Source organism: Sorex araneus, chromosome 8 (genome assembly GCF_027595985.1).
Source record: "Sorex araneus isolate mSorAra2 chromosome 8, mSorAra2.pri, whole genome shotgun sequence".
Taxonomy (NCBI): domain Eukaryota; kingdom Metazoa; phylum Chordata; class Mammalia; order Eulipotyphla; family Soricidae; genus Sorex; species Sorex araneus.
This window is the reverse complement of record NC_073309.1, coordinates 23094692-23112270: the sequence shown is the minus strand read 5'-3', so window position 1 is coordinate 23112270 and position 17579 is coordinate 23094692. Positions and strand designations below refer to the sequence as shown.

At 62.2% G+C, this 17579-nt stretch overlaps 1 protein-coding gene across 1 annotated transcript in view; it reads left to right on the top strand.

The window, feature by feature from the left end:
* CPNE2 (copine 2) overlaps window positions 1-17579 on the top strand; it is a 45112-nt gene that overhangs the window by 9485 nt on the left and 18048 nt on the right. Inside the window, exons 2-10 of the mRNA XM_055145182.1 lie at window positions 5815-6023; window positions 9880-10059; window positions 12308-12382; window positions 13372-13443; window positions 14454-14537; window positions 14653-14742; window positions 15793-15891; window positions 16514-16600; window positions 17355-17414. Of these exons, the coding sequence (XP_055001157.1) occupies window positions 5844-6023; window positions 9880-10059; window positions 12308-12382; window positions 13372-13443; window positions 14454-14537; window positions 14653-14742; window positions 15793-15891; window positions 16514-16600; window positions 17355-17414 (927 nt within the window). The 5' untranslated portion in view covers window positions 5815-5843. The remainder of the gene's footprint in view (window positions 1-5814; window positions 6024-9879; window positions 10060-12307; window positions 12383-13371; window positions 13444-14453; window positions 14538-14652; window positions 14743-15792; window positions 15892-16513; window positions 16601-17354; window positions 17415-17579) is intronic.

Here is a 17579-nt window from a genome sequence, read left to right as displayed (position 1 = left end):
AAAAAAAGGAAGAAAGGAAACGCCCCAGCGGAGGACTGGAGAGACAGTACAGCGGGGAAAGCCTCGGGGTTCCCAGCCCCCCAGCCCCCGCCAAGGGTGGTCCCGGAGCCCCCCGTCAGTACTTTTTGGTTTTGTTTGGGGGAACCACACCCACCAGCCTCAGGGCCCACTCCCAGCTCCGTGCTGGGTTAGGGGGTCACTCCCGGCTGTGACCTGGGGTCAAACCTCGGCCTCCTGCACTCGAGGCAGGTGCTCTAGCCCGTTGCCCTGATCGGTGCCCAGTCTCGAGAGAGGATTACACCTCAGGGGCGGGTGAGACTCACCCAGTCAGCTCAAGGCTGGCTTTGAGCTTGGGGTTGGGGGGGGCGCGCGCGGGCAGATCAAACCCCAGGCCTCACACCCGCGGGGCAGGTGCTGGCCACTGAACTCCATCCCCACCCTCATTCCAAGGTCTCAGGAACAAAGACTAAGGTTTCTCCAAGGAGACAGACTTTGCCTCGAGACCACGACCTACAAACCTTAGCGGGTTCCCAGCCTGCCTGGCCTGCGTGGAAATTTCAGGCTCAAGACTGCAATAGCGGGGCCGGAATATAGCACAGTGGGGAGGGCATTTGCCTTGCATGCAGCCGACCCAGGTTCGATTCCCAGCATCCCATATGGTCCCCCGAATCACCACCAGGAGTAATTCCTGAGTGCAGAGCCAGGAATAACGTCTGTGCAGCATCGGGTGTGACCCAAAAAGCAGAAAATCGAAAGAAAAAAAAAACTGCGATAGAGACTTTTTTTTTGGGGGGGTAAGGGGCAGTGGGAGGAGAGGAAGTACCCCTGGCAGTGCTCAGGAATCACTCCTGGTGGGTTTGAGGGACCATATGGAATACCGAGGATCGAACCTAGGTCAACCAAGTGCGAAGCAAATATCCTCCCCCCTGTACTATCACTCAGGACCCACAATAACAAGTCTTGTTTTTTTCTTTTGGGCCACACCTGGCAATGCTCAGGAATTACTCCTGGAAGTGCTCGGTGGACCCCTATGGGATGCCGGGGATGGAAGCCAGGTCGGCTGTGTGCAAGGCAAACGCCCTCCCTGCTATACTAACGCTCCGGCCCTGAATAACAACTCTTGCTTCGCTCTCTCTCTCTCTCTCCCACACCCTCCACGGTTGCCTGGCTGTGGAGTCTGCTTGTCTTCCGTGGTGATGCTCTCGGGACTGCACACTGGGGCGTGGTGTTTGCTCCCCAGGCTGGCATGCTTTTAGTTCCAGAGTTTCCGTATGTGCTGGCCAGGACTCGTTTGCATTTCCTGGCCAAGGTGCACCAGCACCTTGCCAGTGGCGCTCTCTCTCGTGACCCTTTGTTGTGCCGTAGGGTGGCTGGGAGCCGTTTCCGGTGCCGGTGATCTCATCTCAGATAGCAGCGCTGCCCGGACGGCACTTGGCACAGGGGTTACACCAGGGCTTGAACTTGTCACCTTCCAAGCGGTGACGCTGGTGTTCTAAGCCACCGAGCTGTTCCTTCAGGCTCTGCAGTATCAACTCCTTGTTTTGAAGTGAAGTCAGTTTTACTGAGACGTATTTATAAAGAGGTGAGGGGAGAGTACGCGTTCGAGAGAGAACACAGCCTTCTCTGGAGTGGAAGTGGGCAAGAAGGAAACATTAAGATAAGTAAGCAAGAGACGCGCGTTCAAGGCAGAACATGAACTTGAAGAGCAAAGCTCAATATCAGCTTCATACCCAAATTTCAACCTCTGCCTTGACCTGGATTTCAGACTTGCCAGCCACCACCAGTTACCTGGTTCCCTAAAATAAATCTCTCTCGGCTGGAGAGAGACTGAAGGAGCTTATAAATGTGGCAACCCTTGTCCCAACCCTGGCACCCTGTATGGTCCCCCAAGCCTCACCAGGACTGATCCCTGAGCACAGACCCAGGTATAAACCCTGAGCACCACTGGGTCTGGCCTCCTCCACGCCATAAAAAGAAAGGAAGAAGGGAGAGTCCATGCAAAGGGCCTGCGGTAGGAGAGAGGTTGGTGTTTGCAGAGCAGGCAGGGCTGGGCAGAAGGAGTGAGGCTGGGGGAGGGGCAGGTCAGTCCCACTGGACAGGTCAGTCCTGGAGTCCAGGGGGATTGGGTTCCTGTGTCTTGGAGGGGCGGGGGGAGTGCAGAGAGTCAGAGGCATGGTCGCATCTGCTCTGCCCGGGTAAGTGCTCTGTGGCCTGGGCCGGGGGCACCGTGAGAACTCTCCAGGGCAGTCGCTTGGCTGGACATGAGACCATCTGGCGTGGCAGGAAGTTGCTGCTGCCTGATGCTTCGGGAGATGTTGGCAGGAGCAGCCGCATGGCAGGACCTGGCCGGGGAAGGGAAGAGAAAGGTCAGCGTGATGGGTTGCTTGGTTGCCGGGTCGGGTTCGAGTATTCCAGAGCTGTGGTTCAGCCGGTCTCGGGGCTAGATGCCTTCCAAGCTGAGGGGAAGCCTCTGTCTTTTCCTTCACAGCTGTAGCCCCGAGATGTCCCGGAAAGTGTGTCCACCGCGTGCGTGCACACGTGCGTGCATGAATGAACGGGAATTCCCAAGCTCCCCCCCTCTGCCTCTCTCCCCCTCTAATCACGTGGACGAGTCATTGCCCCGCCTTCCGGCTCTGCCCTGGAGGGACTGGTGGCCCCCGGATGCCCGTGCCCACGGGTGCCAAGGCTCAGAACTTCCCCGTGAGCGAGCCCGGGGTCCCAGTGCCCCCATCCCGCCCCAAACCCCAAATTACCTGTGGGGCGTGTGCCCGCCAGATGCCTGCTCACCCAGCCTTCCTTAATGACACCTTGCCCGGGGTGGGGGGAGCCGCCCCTCCGGAGCTGTGGTTACTTTTTCCATTGCGTCAGGCCCGGGGTCCAGCGTGCCGGTTGGCCTGCCCGCTGCCCGGCTGGCAGAAGGGCCCCCGGCTGACGCTGCCCGCCCAGCTCCGGACATCATGTGCTCCCCGTTTCGGGGGTCCAGACGCTCCCGGCCAGAGGGTGAGTTGGGGATGGGGGAGACCCGTCCCTCGCCCTGCGGGGGGGTGTGCCCCCCTTGGCCACCCCTCCTGGCTCACCGTCCCCTGTGAGGGGCGCCGGCGAGACCGCCCCTGGCCAGCCTCCCCGCCCCCATGCCGGCCAGGGCGCCCGGCGTTCAGGTGAGCGCGCGCCTGCGCGTGTGTGCGACGTGTTTCCGGGGGCACGTGTGGACCCCGGGCAGGTGTGGCCCGAGACCCGGGTGGGACTTAGCCCGGCAGAGGAGGAGGAGAAGCTGGATCCTGTCCCAGGAACCAGGGCCCTGGCAGTGCCCGGGGCTGCCCTGGACGCTCATTAAAGCGGGTCAGTGGGCCGGGCAGATAGGACGGCGTGAAGACGCTTGCCTTGCAGGCGGTGGGCTGACGGAGTCTGGTCCCTGGCACCCATAGGGTCCCCTGAGCACCGCTGGGAGTGATTCCCGAGTAGAGTCAGGAGGAAGCCCTGAGCACTGCTCCTGGGGCTCAGAATATTGAAGGTGTGTGTGTGGGGGGGGGGTTGGGTACGGGACAGTGGCCCGTGGGCCTCCACTGTCTCCTCTAGCTCAGGTGCCCCTGCCCCCATCCTCCCGGGTCCCAGCCTGCCCACCCGGCCCCTCCTCCTGGGACTCTGGGCTCCAGCCGCCCCCTGCAGCTGCGGGACCTGCTGGCCTTGGTCCTCAGCTTCCTTGTCTGTGCCGTGGGCCAACCTCCCTGGCACCCACCCCCGGCTCTGGGCGGCCATGCGAGTGAACAGGTGACTCTCGGGGCCATGCCAGGTCTGGGGCATCCCCCTGCCTCCCCCCCTGCTCGCGGGTTGAAGATCCGCTTCCCTCCCCGAGCTCGGCAGGGCCCCAGCACGGCACACAGCGCTCGTCAGAGCCGCCTCTGTGATGGGAACTCATTTCCACAGAAGGAGAATGAGCCCCGCAGGCAAATTGCAGTCCGGGCTGGTGTGATTATAATGAGGTGCCAGGGGGGGTGGCGGGGGGGGGGGTGGTGGGTGGCGGCGAGCTCTGTCACCGGCCAGATATTCTCCCACTGCTAGCCTCTGCTCCCAGCCCGCCCACACTTTGCCTCGGTCTCCTGCAGGTGGAGGCTGGGCTGGGGCGCAGGGTCCAAGGAAGGAGGTGTGACCTCCCAGCATCCTCTTTGCGCCCCTCCAGTGGTCTCCTCCTGGTGGGCCTGTCCTTTACCCCATGCAGACCGGCTGAGCTGGTGCACCGTGGTGCAGATCACGTCGCCTCTCGGCTACAGAGCCTTGGAAATGGCCCCGGTCTCGGAATAGAACCCCACTTCCCTGGGGCCGGAGGGATAGTACAGCGGGGAGGGCGTTTGCCTTGCACGCAGGGAACCCGGGTTCCACCCCCGGCATCCCATCCAGTCCCCCGAGCACTGCCAGGAGTAGTTCCTGAGCATCACTGGGTATGACCCAAGGAAAAAAATATATATATATGGCTAAAAACAAAACAAAACAAAACTCCCCATTTCCCACCGGGGCCTACAGTGCCCCTGGACTGGGGTCTCTGTTCCCCAACACCACCAGCCCCCAAGCCGGCTTTGCTTCGGGAGGGTGAGACCACCCCCGGCCCACCTCCTCCTGCTGCAGCCCTGCAGTTCCTGGTGCTTGAAGATGCTTGGGAAAGCCTCGGGGTGAATGACTGACCCCACCCGCACCCCACGTGTCCCCTGGAAAGCAGTGGTCAGCCCGCAGGATGGATATGGGTCAGAGGCGCCCGGTACCTGCTGCGGGTCCGGGCTTAGGAAGAGAACGAACCCCTTCTCCCACCTACGGGGCAGGGCCAGCAGCCACCCACCCCGCAGAGACCAGGCGGCACATCAGAGCAGGAGCCCAGCCCGGCCTCTGTGGGGTAGACACGTGTGTCACACCCCCCTGTGTCCATGCAAGTGAGGGCTGGTCTCGGAGTCCCCTGGGGCCGCAGATGGTGCTGTTGCCTGGACAGACGGAGAAACGGAGGCTCAGAGAGGACGGGACTCGGCCACCGGGCCTGTGGCGAGCAGCCCAGCACTCCCGTTGCCCTGGACACGGGTTTGTCCACATTTGCTCCAAATGAGCACCTTGACGTCGGAGGGAACTCAGAAGTGCTGAGAAGCAGCAGATGCCAGTGATTAGCCTGGAGGGGGGTGGAGGGGGCGTGTTCTGAGTCCACGGCAGGGATTTCGGAGGGGGCCCGGGGCGATGGGGACCACCTCCGGCTGGCCCAACCAGAGCGTTTGTCCGTGTGCTGAACGCTGCCTCTCCGCCGTTTCCCTTCCACACAGCCACCGCGTGCCTTCCGTGAGCGAGTGTCTGTGGTGCCGTGTCCACCGTGGTTTGTTTCCGATGCCCCGGGGCCACTTGCCTGGGGTCAAGGTGGCTTAAAGCAGAGGCTGATGAGGGGGGTGGGGCTGGAGTCCGCATGCACGTGGCCGATCCAGGCTCGGAGCCCGGTGCCCCGTGGGATCCCCGAGCGACCCCCAGAATGATTCCTGAGCACAGAACCAGGAGTAAAGCCCGAGCAGCGCCAGGCAGGGCCCCCCCAAAACAAACCCCCAAGGCAGCGTTGTGCTTCAGAGCCAGACCCAGAGCACCCACCCGGGGCCGTTCCTTCCTGCATCTTCTGCGTTCTGCTTTCTCTGGAGCTGGCCCGTGTCACTGTGTCGCCCTGGCAGCTCTGACACCCTCCCTCCTCGCGTCTCTCAGTGCACACCGAGGTCAGGTCGTGACGCCTCCTGGGGGGTCTGCCAGCCCTCTGACCCGACTCCTTCCCCCCCCCCACCCCGCTCTCCTCCACCCCTGCAGATTGTCAGGAACTGCTGCCGCCGCCCTCCATGGCCTATGTCCCGGGCGGGGGGGCCCCCACGGCAGGGGCTGTCCCCATGGGCTCGCAGTACTGCGTGTGCAAGGTGGAGCTGTCCGTGAGTGGCCAGAACCTGCTGGACCGGGACGTCACCTCCAAATCCGACCCCTTCTGCGTCCTTTTCATTGAGAACGATGGCAGGTGGATAGAGGTAAGCCCCCCTCCTGGGCCTCTGGGGGCGGGGCAATGGGCTTTCCTGGTCAGACCTGAGCATTCTTTATTTGTTTATTTGTTTATTTAGCCATTGATTAAGCTGATTGAACTGGGCATGAACTCCACATTTTACTTTTTTGTTTTGTTTTGTTTTTTTGTTTTTTTGTTTGTTTGTTGTTTTTGCTTTTTGGGTCACACCTGGCGATGCACAGGGGTTACTCCTGGCTCTGTGTTACGCTTGGCAGTGCTCAGGGGACCATATAGGATGCTGGGATTCGAACCCGGGTTGGCCACGTGCAAGGCAAACGCCCTACCCGCTGCCCACTGTGCATCGCTGCAGTCCCCAAAGTGGGTTTGTTTTTTTTTTTTGCTTTTTGGGTCACACCCAGCGATGCTCAGGGGTTACTCCTGGCGGTGCTTGGGGGGCCATATGGGATGCTGGGAATCGAACCCGGGTTGGCCGAGTGTAAGGCAAACGCCCTACTCGCTGTGCTATCACTCCAGCCCCCACATTTACTTTAAAAAAAAATTTTTTTTTTTTAAGTTGGCTATCCGTGAGATAGACCATTCCAAAGCTGCCCATGATTGGGCTTTAGTCATGTGATGAGCCAGCACCCATCCCTCCACCAGGGCACATTTCCCTCCACAGTTGTCCCCGTTTCCCCACCACTACTCCCCTACCCCTCACCCCAACATTCCCCGCCTCCCTCTATGGGAGGCACTTTCCTTCTTCTGATCATTATTTAGAAAATAGTTGGCAGGTGGGCTGGGGGGAGCTCAAAGGGCTGGACCCCAGGCTTTGCATGCGGGAGGGCTGGGTACCACATGGTCCCCTGAGCCCCGCTAAAAGTGGCTCCTGAGCACTGAGCCTGGAGTAGCCCCTTAACACCATCTGGTAAGCCCCCGCCCCTAACAGAACATAAAAATAAAATAAGGGGCTGGAACAATAGCACAGTGGGTAGGGCATTTGCCTTGCATGCAGCTGACCCGGGTTCGATTCCCAGCATCCCATATGGTCCCCGGAGCACCGCCAGGAGTAATTCCTGAGTGCAGAGCCAGGAGTGACCTCTGTGCACCACTGGGTGTGACCCAAAAGGCAGAACATAAATACATAAACTAAAACTTTGTGTGTTCACAAAGGGCAGCGGTGCTTTGGCCTGGCCCATATTGATGCCAGGGTAGCTCACAGCTTGCCCTGGGTCCATTCCGTCCCTCGTCAGGACCCTGCTTTTGGGGTGCTAGGAACTAAGGGCAACTGAGTCGAGAAAGCAGATGCTCCGGAGTAAATATTATTCAGAGTCAACCAACTCCCAAGTTACAAAGCATAATATTAACTGTTTTCCCGTGTCCATACAGAAAGGACATTGCTTTAAGGTAAACTATGCAAAAGACACTAACTCACAATACAAGTTCAGAGTCCTTAGAAGGATCTGATCTTACAAGCTAACAGAATCTGATTAGGGGAAAAGGTGATTAACTGGTTGGGGAGGAGGATGCAGAGGAGAGTTTACAGATCAACAGAGGAAAGGGGGTGTCTCCAGAGCACTTAAACCTTCCTCCCTGTGGAAAGGGAGTAAGGACAAACAAGTGTTATCCTAAAATGGTTAGAGCTATGCTCCAACAAAAATTAAATTAAATTAAATAAAAAAGATCCAAAGACAGAGGGGCTGGAGCGATATAGAACAGCGGGTAGGGCATTTGCCTTGCACGCGGCTGACCCGGGTTCGATGCCCAGCATCCCATATGGTCCCCTGAGCACCGCCAGGAGTAATTCCTGAGTGCAGAGCCAGGAGTAACCCCTGTGCATCGCCAGGTGTGACCCAAAAATTTAAAAAAAAAAAACCCAAAGACAGAGTCCAGTGGGTAGGGCATTTGCCTTGTGAGAAACGTAAGACTGTACTATCATGCAGGGCATGCTCCCACCTGCCGTGGGATCGCTCGGCCCCACGTATTTAAAATCAGTGACCGCTGGCTCAGCTCTGCGAGCTGACCACATGCTTCTCTCCACCTTTTCTGTCACCTTCCCCTCTCGGTCCTGCACAGCTCTGGTCCCTGAGGGTCCGAGGCTCTGCCAGTCCCTGCTGTGTGGCCTTGGGCCAATGCAAGCCCTCTCTGAGTATGCCCCCTGCTCTGTGTCGGTCTTCCCCGCCCGCCCTTGGCGAGCCTCAGAGCTGGAAGCTTTGAAGGCCCCCCGAGCTGCTTGGTCTTGCCCTGAGGTTTGGAGTGAAACAGCCCAAGGAGCAGGCCAGAGGGACCGCACTTGTGAAGACCTTCAGGATTTATTTCATTTCCCTTTGGACCATACCCCGGTGGTGCTCAGGGATCACTCCTGGCTCTGTGCTCAGGATCCCTCCTAGCAGGGCCCGGGGGACCCTGTGGGGTGCCGGGGATCAAACCCAGATCTGCCACGTGCAAGGCAAGTGCCCTCCCGCTGTACCATCACCCCAAGACTTTCAGGGTTTTTTTTTTTTTTTTTTTGGTTTTTGAGTCACACCCAGCAGTGCTCAGGGCTCACTCCTGGCTCTCCACTCAGGAATTACTCCTGGTGGTGCTTGGGGGACCATCTGGGATGCCGGGGATTGAACCCGGGTCGGCTGCATGCAAGGCAAACGCCCTACCCGCTGTGCTATCGCTCCAGCCCCAAGACTTTCAAGTTTGGTTTTTTTTTTTTTTTTGCTTTTTGGGTCACACCTGGCAATGCACAGGGGTTACTCCTGGCTCTGCACTCAAGAATTACTCCTGGTGGTGCTCAGGGGACCATATGGGATGCTGGGAATCGAACCCGGGTCGACCGCATGCAAGGCAAACGCCCCCACCCGCTGTGCTATCGCTCCAGCCCCAAGACTTTCAGGTTTTAAAAAGGACTTTGCGTGTCTTCCAAATGGGGCTTCGACTCGACTCCCTGTGGACAATCCGGGGGGACTCAAGGCTCTCGGCCTGAATGGCGCTGGGGGGGTGTGGGGTCCACACTCCCCGCCGTGAGCGAGGCCACAGACTCTGCCAGGGAGTGTCTGGTGTGTGTCGTGACTTACCGGGGCGGCCCACGACGGAGTGGCCGTGGTTCTGGCCCCCCACACGTGGGCTTCCTCTGACCACGTTGTCCGGGGCGAGCGGCACTGGGCGGGTGACCCCGTTGAGGGAGGGCAGTGCTGGGGCCCGTCAGGGTGGGGCTGTCTCTCCACCCTGTGACGCCGAGGGACACCGAGGTCTCGGGCCACCCCACTGCTCCAGGGAAGGCTTGCACCCCCTCTGCAGCCCCGCCCTGGGCCCTCCCTGCCTGCCTCTCTCCCACCAGGCCGGCCCCTGCTAAAAATAACCCGGGCGGGCTGGGGCCTCCCCTTCCCGCTGCCCAGGCCCTTGGAAGTGGACTCGGGGGGGAGGGAAAGTCAACAGAGCCCGGGCCCCAGAATAGACTCCCGGGGTGGGGCCCCCTGAGTCAGCAGCCCTGGAGACGGGCTCCTTCCCCGCCTGGCTCTCACCCTCGCGCCAGGCCTCAGCCCCGGGGCTGCCAGGGAAGCTTCTTCCTGAGGGAGCAAGGATAAACACGCCCGGGGCCCGTCCACTTCCACGTGGAGGAGACTGAGGTCCGGCCAGGACAAGGGACGGCTTCGTCACCCCCGACGATGCAGCTCCCCCCCGACTCCTGCCCAGGCACCAGGATTCGGAGCCAGCAAGTGCCTGCGTGCCCGAGTGGCCGCAGTGCTGAGTCTCGGACCCCTCGGAGCTCTGGGCTTCAGGGCCCGCCTCTGGGAGAGCTGGGCCATGGGCCCCCAGAGCGGGGGCGCCCTGAGCCCTCAGAGGAGCCTCCCCACCGCCTGGCCCCTGACCCCTGACCCCGCCCGCCCCCACGACAGTTTGACAGGACAGAGACGGCCGTCAACAACCTGAACCCTGCCTTCTCCAAGAAGTTCGTGGTCGACTACCACTTTGAGGAGGTGCAGAAGCTCAAGTTCGCCCTGTTCGACCAGGACAGGTCCAGCGCGCAGCTCGACGAGCACGACTTCCTGGGCCAGTTCTCCTGCAGCCTGGGCACGGTGGGTGCCTGTCCCCTCCCTCGTTCCGCCCAGACAGAGGGCCCCCAGCTCCAGGCCCCCATCACGCTTTTTTTTTTGCTTTTTGGGTCACACCCGGCGATGCACAGGGGTGACTCCTGGCTCTGCACTCAGGAATTACTCCTGGCGGTGCTCGGGGGGCCCTATGGGATGCTGGGATTCGAACCTGGGTCGGCCGTGTGCAAGGCAAACGCCCTCCCCGCTGTGCTCTCGCTCCAGCCCCACCTCACGCCTTAGCGGTTCTCTCTCGTCTCCCCGTTTTCTCGGTGACTCTGGAGCCTGTCGTAGGGAGCAGGCAGTGGCCCCGCGGGGAGGAGTGGGGAGAGCTCCCGTCGGGGGTGTGCGTGGGACCAGGGAGGTGGCCCCAAGGACCGTGTGTGCTGGGCATGCGGGAGCCCCAGCTCACCCCCAGCCCAGCGTGGTTCCCTGAGCACCCTGGGAGGGCCAAGAGAAAGCAGACCCGGAGCCCAGGGCCAGCCAGCACTGCCAGGGGTGAGGGGACCACCCCACCAGGGCTGCGGAGTAAACGGGCTGTGTGGTCTTGACTTCCTGTGGGGGGAGTGTCCCGACAGCCCGACTCTGGCTGTGTGACGTTGAGCAACTTCCCGTCCCTCTCTGGGCTGCCCCTCCCCATCTCGCCCTGGTGAGCTGCTAGAGGCTGGGACGGGGGTCGGATGGAGGGGGCTCATCCTTGGATTCCAACACGGGTTCCAGCCCTGGAGCTGTGTCCGTCCCCTCTCTGGACTGCATCTCACTCTGTGCCTCAGTTTCCCCCAGCTGCACTTGGGGACAGTGATGACTAACCTCTGCAGCCTGTGCCTTCAGCAGGCCTCTCGGGGGCCCAGATACCCCGGGTCTCCCCAAAAGGCTCGACAAACAGGGGCCGGGACAGACAGCCCAGCCATGTGAGAAGTGGGTGTGTCCCTCTGGGTCTGCACCTCCAGGGACGAGAAGGTCGGGAAGCCTCGTGTCCCTGCCTCTCTCTGGAGGCAGCGCAGGGGTCCGGGGCAGCTGTCCGTGCCCGAGTCTGGTCGAGGCTGGGGGCTGGGTCCAGCTGTCCGTGCCTGAGTCTGGCTGAGGCCAGGGTCCGGGGCAGCTGTCTGGCAACGCCTGAGCCTGTCCGGGGCAGCTGCTGACCATGCCCAAGTCCGCCAGGCAGATGAGCACCTCCCCCTCCCTCACCCTCCCGGCTTCCTCCTGCTCTCCCCGGGCCCAGCGGCTAAGCCCCCTCAAGCTCCCTCAAGCCAGAGGACAGACAGGGCCGGTGCGACAGTCCCCAAGACCAGGGCCCCGGAGCAGGTGGGGGCGGCAGAGGGGGCCGAGGAGGAGGCCCAGGCGCGGCCTGTGCCCCTGGAATAGCCCCAGTTGGGGACAGGAGCCAGGGGGGCTGCTTCTCTCTCTGGGCCACGGGCCTGCTGCCCCCTGAGGGAACGTCCCCCTGTTGAGAGCAGTGGCCGTGTGTGGAGTTGGGCCTCCCTCTCCGTCGCGGGCCGGTCGCCCACGTAGTGGGGGTCAGGGGCCTCCTGTCTCCCGAGTGGGAAATGGCAGGGCTCCTTCTGGGCCACGGGTCCGTGGGTCGCCGTAGGGTGCCCAGCCGGTGAGGGCTTGGCACAGTTCTCAGCCTCTGTGGGACAAACCTCTTGGGTCTTCCTGTCCTCTCCCGGCCCTCCTGTTGCCTCCTGTTCCCTCCTGCCCTCCTCTAGCCCCTCCTGGCTCCCCCCGGCCCCTCCTGGCCCCTCCTGATACCACCTGTCCCCTCCCAGACCCTTCTGTCCCCTTCTTTTTTTGTTGTTTTTGTTTTTGCTTTTTGGGTCACACCAGGCGATGCTCAAGGGTTACTCCTGGCTCTGCACTCAGGAATTACTCCTGGCGGTGCTCAGGGTACCCTATGGGATGCTGGGAATCAAACCCGGGTCGGAACGTGTACAAGACAAATGCCCTCCCCGCTGTGCTATTGCTCCAGCCCCCTCCTGTCCCCTTCTGACCCCTCCCGGCCCCTCCTGTCCCCTCCTAACCCCTCCTGACTCCCTCCCCACCCCCAGTCTCTCTGGCCCCTCCTGGTCCCTCTTGGCCCCTCCTGGTTCCTCCGGGCTCCCTGGGACCGTGGCTCATGTGACCTGCCGCCTGCCTGGGTCCCCTGAGCAAGGCTCCCAGCTGGCAGGGCGGGGTCAGCTCCCCGGAGAGCGTCCCCTGCCCCCTTAGCGCCTTCTCTCCTCTCGCCCACCCCCAGATTGTCTCCAGCAAGAAGATCACTCGGCCTCTGGTGCTGATGAACGACAAGCCGGCGGGGAAGGGCCTGATCACGGTACGGCCACCCCCTGCCTGCCCGCCGCCCTCTGCCCCGCGGGCTGCTTCTGGGCTGCTTCTCTCGGGCAGATCTCAGCTTTGTTTGCAGTAGAAAAGGCCCAACTCACTACGTAGCAACAGGTCGCCTAGCAACGGGCTTGCGCAGCTGCAGGCTGCAGGCTGGGGGGGCATGGGGAGGTGGCAGCCACCGAGACCCCCAGGCTGGGGTGTGGCTGCTCTTCCCTGGGGCTCCCCCCCACTCCCACCGCCCACTCCCCAGGCTGCCAGGATGCCCCCGGCTGCAGAGCCCAGCAGCCCTGGCCCGGACCCTGTGACCCCAGCGGCCCCCAGAAGGCAGGGGAGCCCGTTGGACAGACGGGAGAAGGGGCCAGAGGAAGCCTCCCCCTGCGAGCCTCTCTCCGGGGGCTTCCATCAGGGCCCGCCGGCCCCTGAGTGTCGCAGGGCGGCAGGTGTCCCGCGCTCACGGGCCTCGGGCGTCATGCCTGTCCTGCTCTGGAACCCCCCAGGCTCCCTCGCCTGCGGGCCCTCACCCCTGCCTTCCTCGGGCGGCGGGTTCTCAGCAAACACGGCCCCGGCCAGACCCACCTCGGGGGACAGGGGACAGCTTCTGTGCCCCCAGCCTCAGTTTCCCTGGCAGCACACGGGAGATGCTGGAATGTCCGGTACCCAGCAGGCTGACCGTAGCCCGGAGCTCTGTCCAGAACTCCAGAGCAGACCCCGGGGCCCAGCCTGCTTCCCGTGCCCACCGCCTGAACCCCTCTCAAGCCGGGGGGTCACTTCCTGACTCTTCAGCCTGATGCCACCCCCAGCACACACCCCATTTCCCAGAACATGGGAAGGGGGATTCAGAGGTTAGGCCCCTGTCCAAGGTCTCTGGGCACATCCCTTGCCCGCTTCCCGCTAGTCCTAGGGGTTGGGGCTGCCCAGGGCATCTGCAGGCAGAACCAACTCTCCCCTCCCCTCCCCTCCCCTCCTCTGGTCTTGCAGATTGCTGCCCAGGAGCTGTCGGACAACAGGGTCATCACGCTGAGCCTGGCGGGCAGGAAGCTGGACAAGAAGGTGAGGCAGCGAAAGGAGAGAATGAGAGAGGGAGAGACAGAGAGAGAGAGAGACAGACAGACAGACAGACAGAAAGGGGAGGGAGAGAGAGGGAGAGACAGAGAGGGAGAGACAGAACAGGAGCAAGGGAGGGAGAGAGAGAGGGAGAGAAAGAGGCAGAGACAGAGAGAGGAAAGACAGACACAGAGACAGAGAGGGAGAGACAGAGACGGGGAGAGAGACAGAGAAAGAGATGGAGAGATAGAGGGAGAGAGAGGGAGAGAGAGAGAGGAAGAGACAGAAAGGGAGAGACAGAAAGAGGAGAGACAGACAGGGAGGGAGAGAGGATGGGAGAGAGGAAGAGACAGAGGGAGAGACAGTGAGAGAGGGAGGAAGAGAGAGGGAGACAGAGAGAGAGACAGAGACAAAGAGTGAGAAGGACAGAGACAGAAAATGAGAGGGAGAGAGAGAGAGAGCGATCGAGAGCGACAGAGAGAGCGAGAGAGAGTGAGAGAGACAGAGAGAGCGAGTGCCTGCCATAGATGCGGGCTGTGGGGAGGGCTGTGAGAGGGGTCCTGGGGCCGCCGGCGCGGGGAGATGAGCACTGTGGAGGGATGGGTGTTGGAACACTGTATGACTGAAACCCAATCATGAACAGCTTTGTAACGGGCAGTCTCGTGGTGGTGATTCAATTAAAAAAATTGTAATGATTTTTAAAAGACAGTAAAAAATCAACCTAAAAAAAGAAAGAATATAACAGCCCCAGAGAAATGTTTAAAAAATAAAAAGGATGGGGCTGAAGCGATAGCACAGCGGGAAGGGCATTTGCCTTGTACGCGGCCGACCTGGGTTCGATTCCCAGCATCCCATATGGTCCCCCAAGCACCGCCAGGGGTAATTCCTGAGTGCAGAGCCAGGAGTAACCCCTGACCATCGCCGGGTGTGACCCAAAAAGCAAAACAAAACACAAAAGAATGTAAAACCCTGAGTGAGGGCTTTGCCCCGTCATCTCCGTCTGCTGCTTCTTCCAGGACCTCTTCGGGAAGTCGGACCCGTTCCTGGAGCTGTATAAGCCGGGAGATGACGGCAAGTGGATGCTGGTGCACAGGACCGAGGTGGGTGCAGGGCGGGTCTCCTGTTTCCTCCCCGCCCTGTCCCGTCCCTGTCCCTGGGGGTGGGCCCAGCCCCCCCTCCCTGCCCCAGCACGGCTCAGGCCCGCTCTGTGTGCAGGTGATCAAGTACACGCTGGACCCTGTGTGGAAGCCGTTCACCGTGCCGCTGGTGTCTCTGTGTGACGGGGACATGGAGAAGCCCATCCAGGTGAGGAGCCTGGGCAGCGCGTCCCCCAGGGCGGCTCCGGCTCCCAGCTGCAGGGGCTTCTGGGCAACACCTGGTGGGCGTGGGCCAGGCGGGGACAGGGTCCTCCTTAGGGCCGGGTGGCATTTCCCTGAGGGATCGGGCCAGGCCCCATTGAGGAGCCGCCCAGATAGGACAGCCGGGCGGGCACTCGCCTTGCACACAGCCGAGCCGGGGCCCACCCCCAGCATGGTGAACGGTCCCCTGAGCACAGAGCCAGGAGCAAGGCCCGAGTCCATAGAGCCGGACCCCCAGGCCAGACCCACACCGAACAGGAATGCAGTCTGCCCCGAGCTGCCGGCTCGGCTAGCGAATGCAGAACCTCCTCCCTCGGACACCGCCAAGGAGTGTCGCCTGGAGGGCCGGGTTACTCGTCTCTCGGCCCCTCCGACTCCGGGAAGAGCCGGGACAGGCCAGGGAGCGGGGCCGAGGCAGGGATGCCCAGGAAGTCAGCAGAGACCCGGTGTCTAGGTCTGGTCAGCAGCCATGGGGGGACTGTGGACAGTGGCCTTTCCCTTGGGGCCTCAGCTTACCCGTCGGCCGAGTGGGTGCGAGAACAACCGCCTTCCTAGGGCCAGGTTGGGGCGCTGGGGGTCAGGGCTTCTCTCTGCCCGCCTCTGGGAGAGAGATGGGGGGGCCTGGGGTGAGGGCTGCCCCGTGGCCGGTGCTGGGGGGAGATTTGTGGGGTCCGGGAGTGCTGGTCCTCAGGAAGCCCGGGAGCGAGCCTCATCTCTCGCACCCCCAGTGCGGTGTGAGTGCATCAAGCCCAAGAGACTCCCAGCATCCCTCGTGGGGTTGGGAGCACTCCGTTCCCTTCCCAGCAGTCCCGGAAGACTGTCTGTAGGAGGCGGTGGAGGAGCTCGTGGGCTCACCCCACGCCTGTCCGGAAGATGTGGGGGAAGAGGGAGGCTCCGTCCAAACAAGAAGATGTGGGGTCTGCCCGGGCTGTCGAGTGCGGCGGGCGGGCCCTGGCTGGGGGAGGCGGCTCGGGGTCACGTCTCGGGGCCCCTGCAGGTCATGTGCTATGACTATGACAACGACGGCGGCCACGACTTCATCGGCGAGTTCCACACGTCCGTGTCACAGATGTCTGCGGCTCAGGACGGGGTCCCGGTGAGATGCGCACGTGCGTGACCCGTGGGTCTCCTCGGGGACAGAGCAGGACTCGGGGGGTGAGGAGGGGTCCTCTCGGCCTGTCTGGACTTGCGCCTCATCTTCCTGAGGCTCAGGGCCGGAGCGATGGGAGAGCGGGGAGGGCGTTTGCCTTGCACGTAGCCGACCCGGGTTCAATCCCCAGCACCCCCTAGGGTCCCCTGAGCACTGCCAGGAATGATCCCTGAGCACAGAGCCAGGAGTGATCCCCTGAGCATCACCAGGTGTGGCCCCCCAAAACCAAAACCAAACCAAACAAGAATCTTCCTGAGACTCAGTTTCCCCTTCTGTCACGTCCAGCCAAGGAAAAGGGAGGCGGTTTAGCAGACTGACGGAGGGAAAGGGCTCTGCCCAGAGACCCACGTGATGGGGATGGGGTGGGCGTGGCTCTGCTCAGCTGGACTGACCCAGGGCCCCTAGGAGGGCCCAAGGTGGCCGGAGCCTGTTCGGGCCATGGATTCAGGAAGGCTTCCTGGAAGAAGCATGCTGCCTCTGCTCTGGGGCCGGTGCTCTGGGGCAGGCCTGGGGGGCCAGGGGAGCACTCAGCAAGCCCTGACGTGACCCTGTCCCCTGGCTCGCCCAGCTGGAGTTTGAGTGCATCAACCCCAAGAAGCAGAGGAAAAAGAAGAACTATAAAAACTCGGGCATCATTATCCTGCGCTCCTGCAAGGTGAGTCAGAGCAGGGGTTTGGGGGGTCACGCGGGGTGGCCAGACAAGGGGAGACGCAGAGCACTGGGCCTGGAGCCAGTGAGGCCTGAGCTCCAATCCTGGTTCTGCCATGAGTTGGCTCCGAGCCCTCTGAGTTTCCCCTGCCCGGGCTGCGGTTTCCTCACCTGTGGAATGGGGTCGGGTGGAGAGGCAGTGCAGGGGTGAGGGCACTGGCCTTGCATCCTGCCCACATGGGTCCCCTAAACACCACCAAGGTCACTCCTGAGCACTGGGCCGGGAGTAACCCTGAGCACCACCAGCCGTACCGTGAAAACAAAACAAACATATGAGGAAGCGGTCAAGCAGGTGCAGGGGTCATCTCCTGCCCCGCCCATGGGCGGAGTCACGGTGACGGGGGAAGGAGGAGGGACAGGCGGCGAAGGGAGGGCGTGCAGGTAACTGGGGCCCCGAGACCAGGTGCAGGGGGCTCCCCCCGCCCCGGCCCAGGGAGGGGACCTGGGAGCTGAGTGTCCATGGGGACAGGTGGGACGTGAAGGAAGGCAGCTGGGCAGGGCCCGGGGCCGAGCATCCGTCCCCACGGGAGAGCCCACCCCCAGGCTCCCCGGGTCTGGCGAGGGGGTTTCCAGGCAGGTGGCCACACACGTGTGCTCCGTGCCCTGCCCCGGGGCGTAGGTCCCCGGGCACCGCCACCGTTGTCACCTTTGGGGGCCGCGGGGCCCCATGGCGTCGTGCCCTGACTCGAGGTTCCTTCCAGATCAGCCGGGATTACTCCTTCCTGGACTACATCCTGGGGGGCTGCCAGCTCATGTTCACGGTAAGGTGCCCGCCGCTGGGGCAGGAGGGTCGTGGTGGTCGGTCTCCTCAGGCCCCTGTCCCGGGCGAGGGGCGGTGTGGTCTCAGGGAGGCCAGTGCGGGCAGGGGGAGCGGGTGTGGCCTCACCCCTCAGGCCAAGTGAAAGTCGGCCTCCCCCCACCCCTGC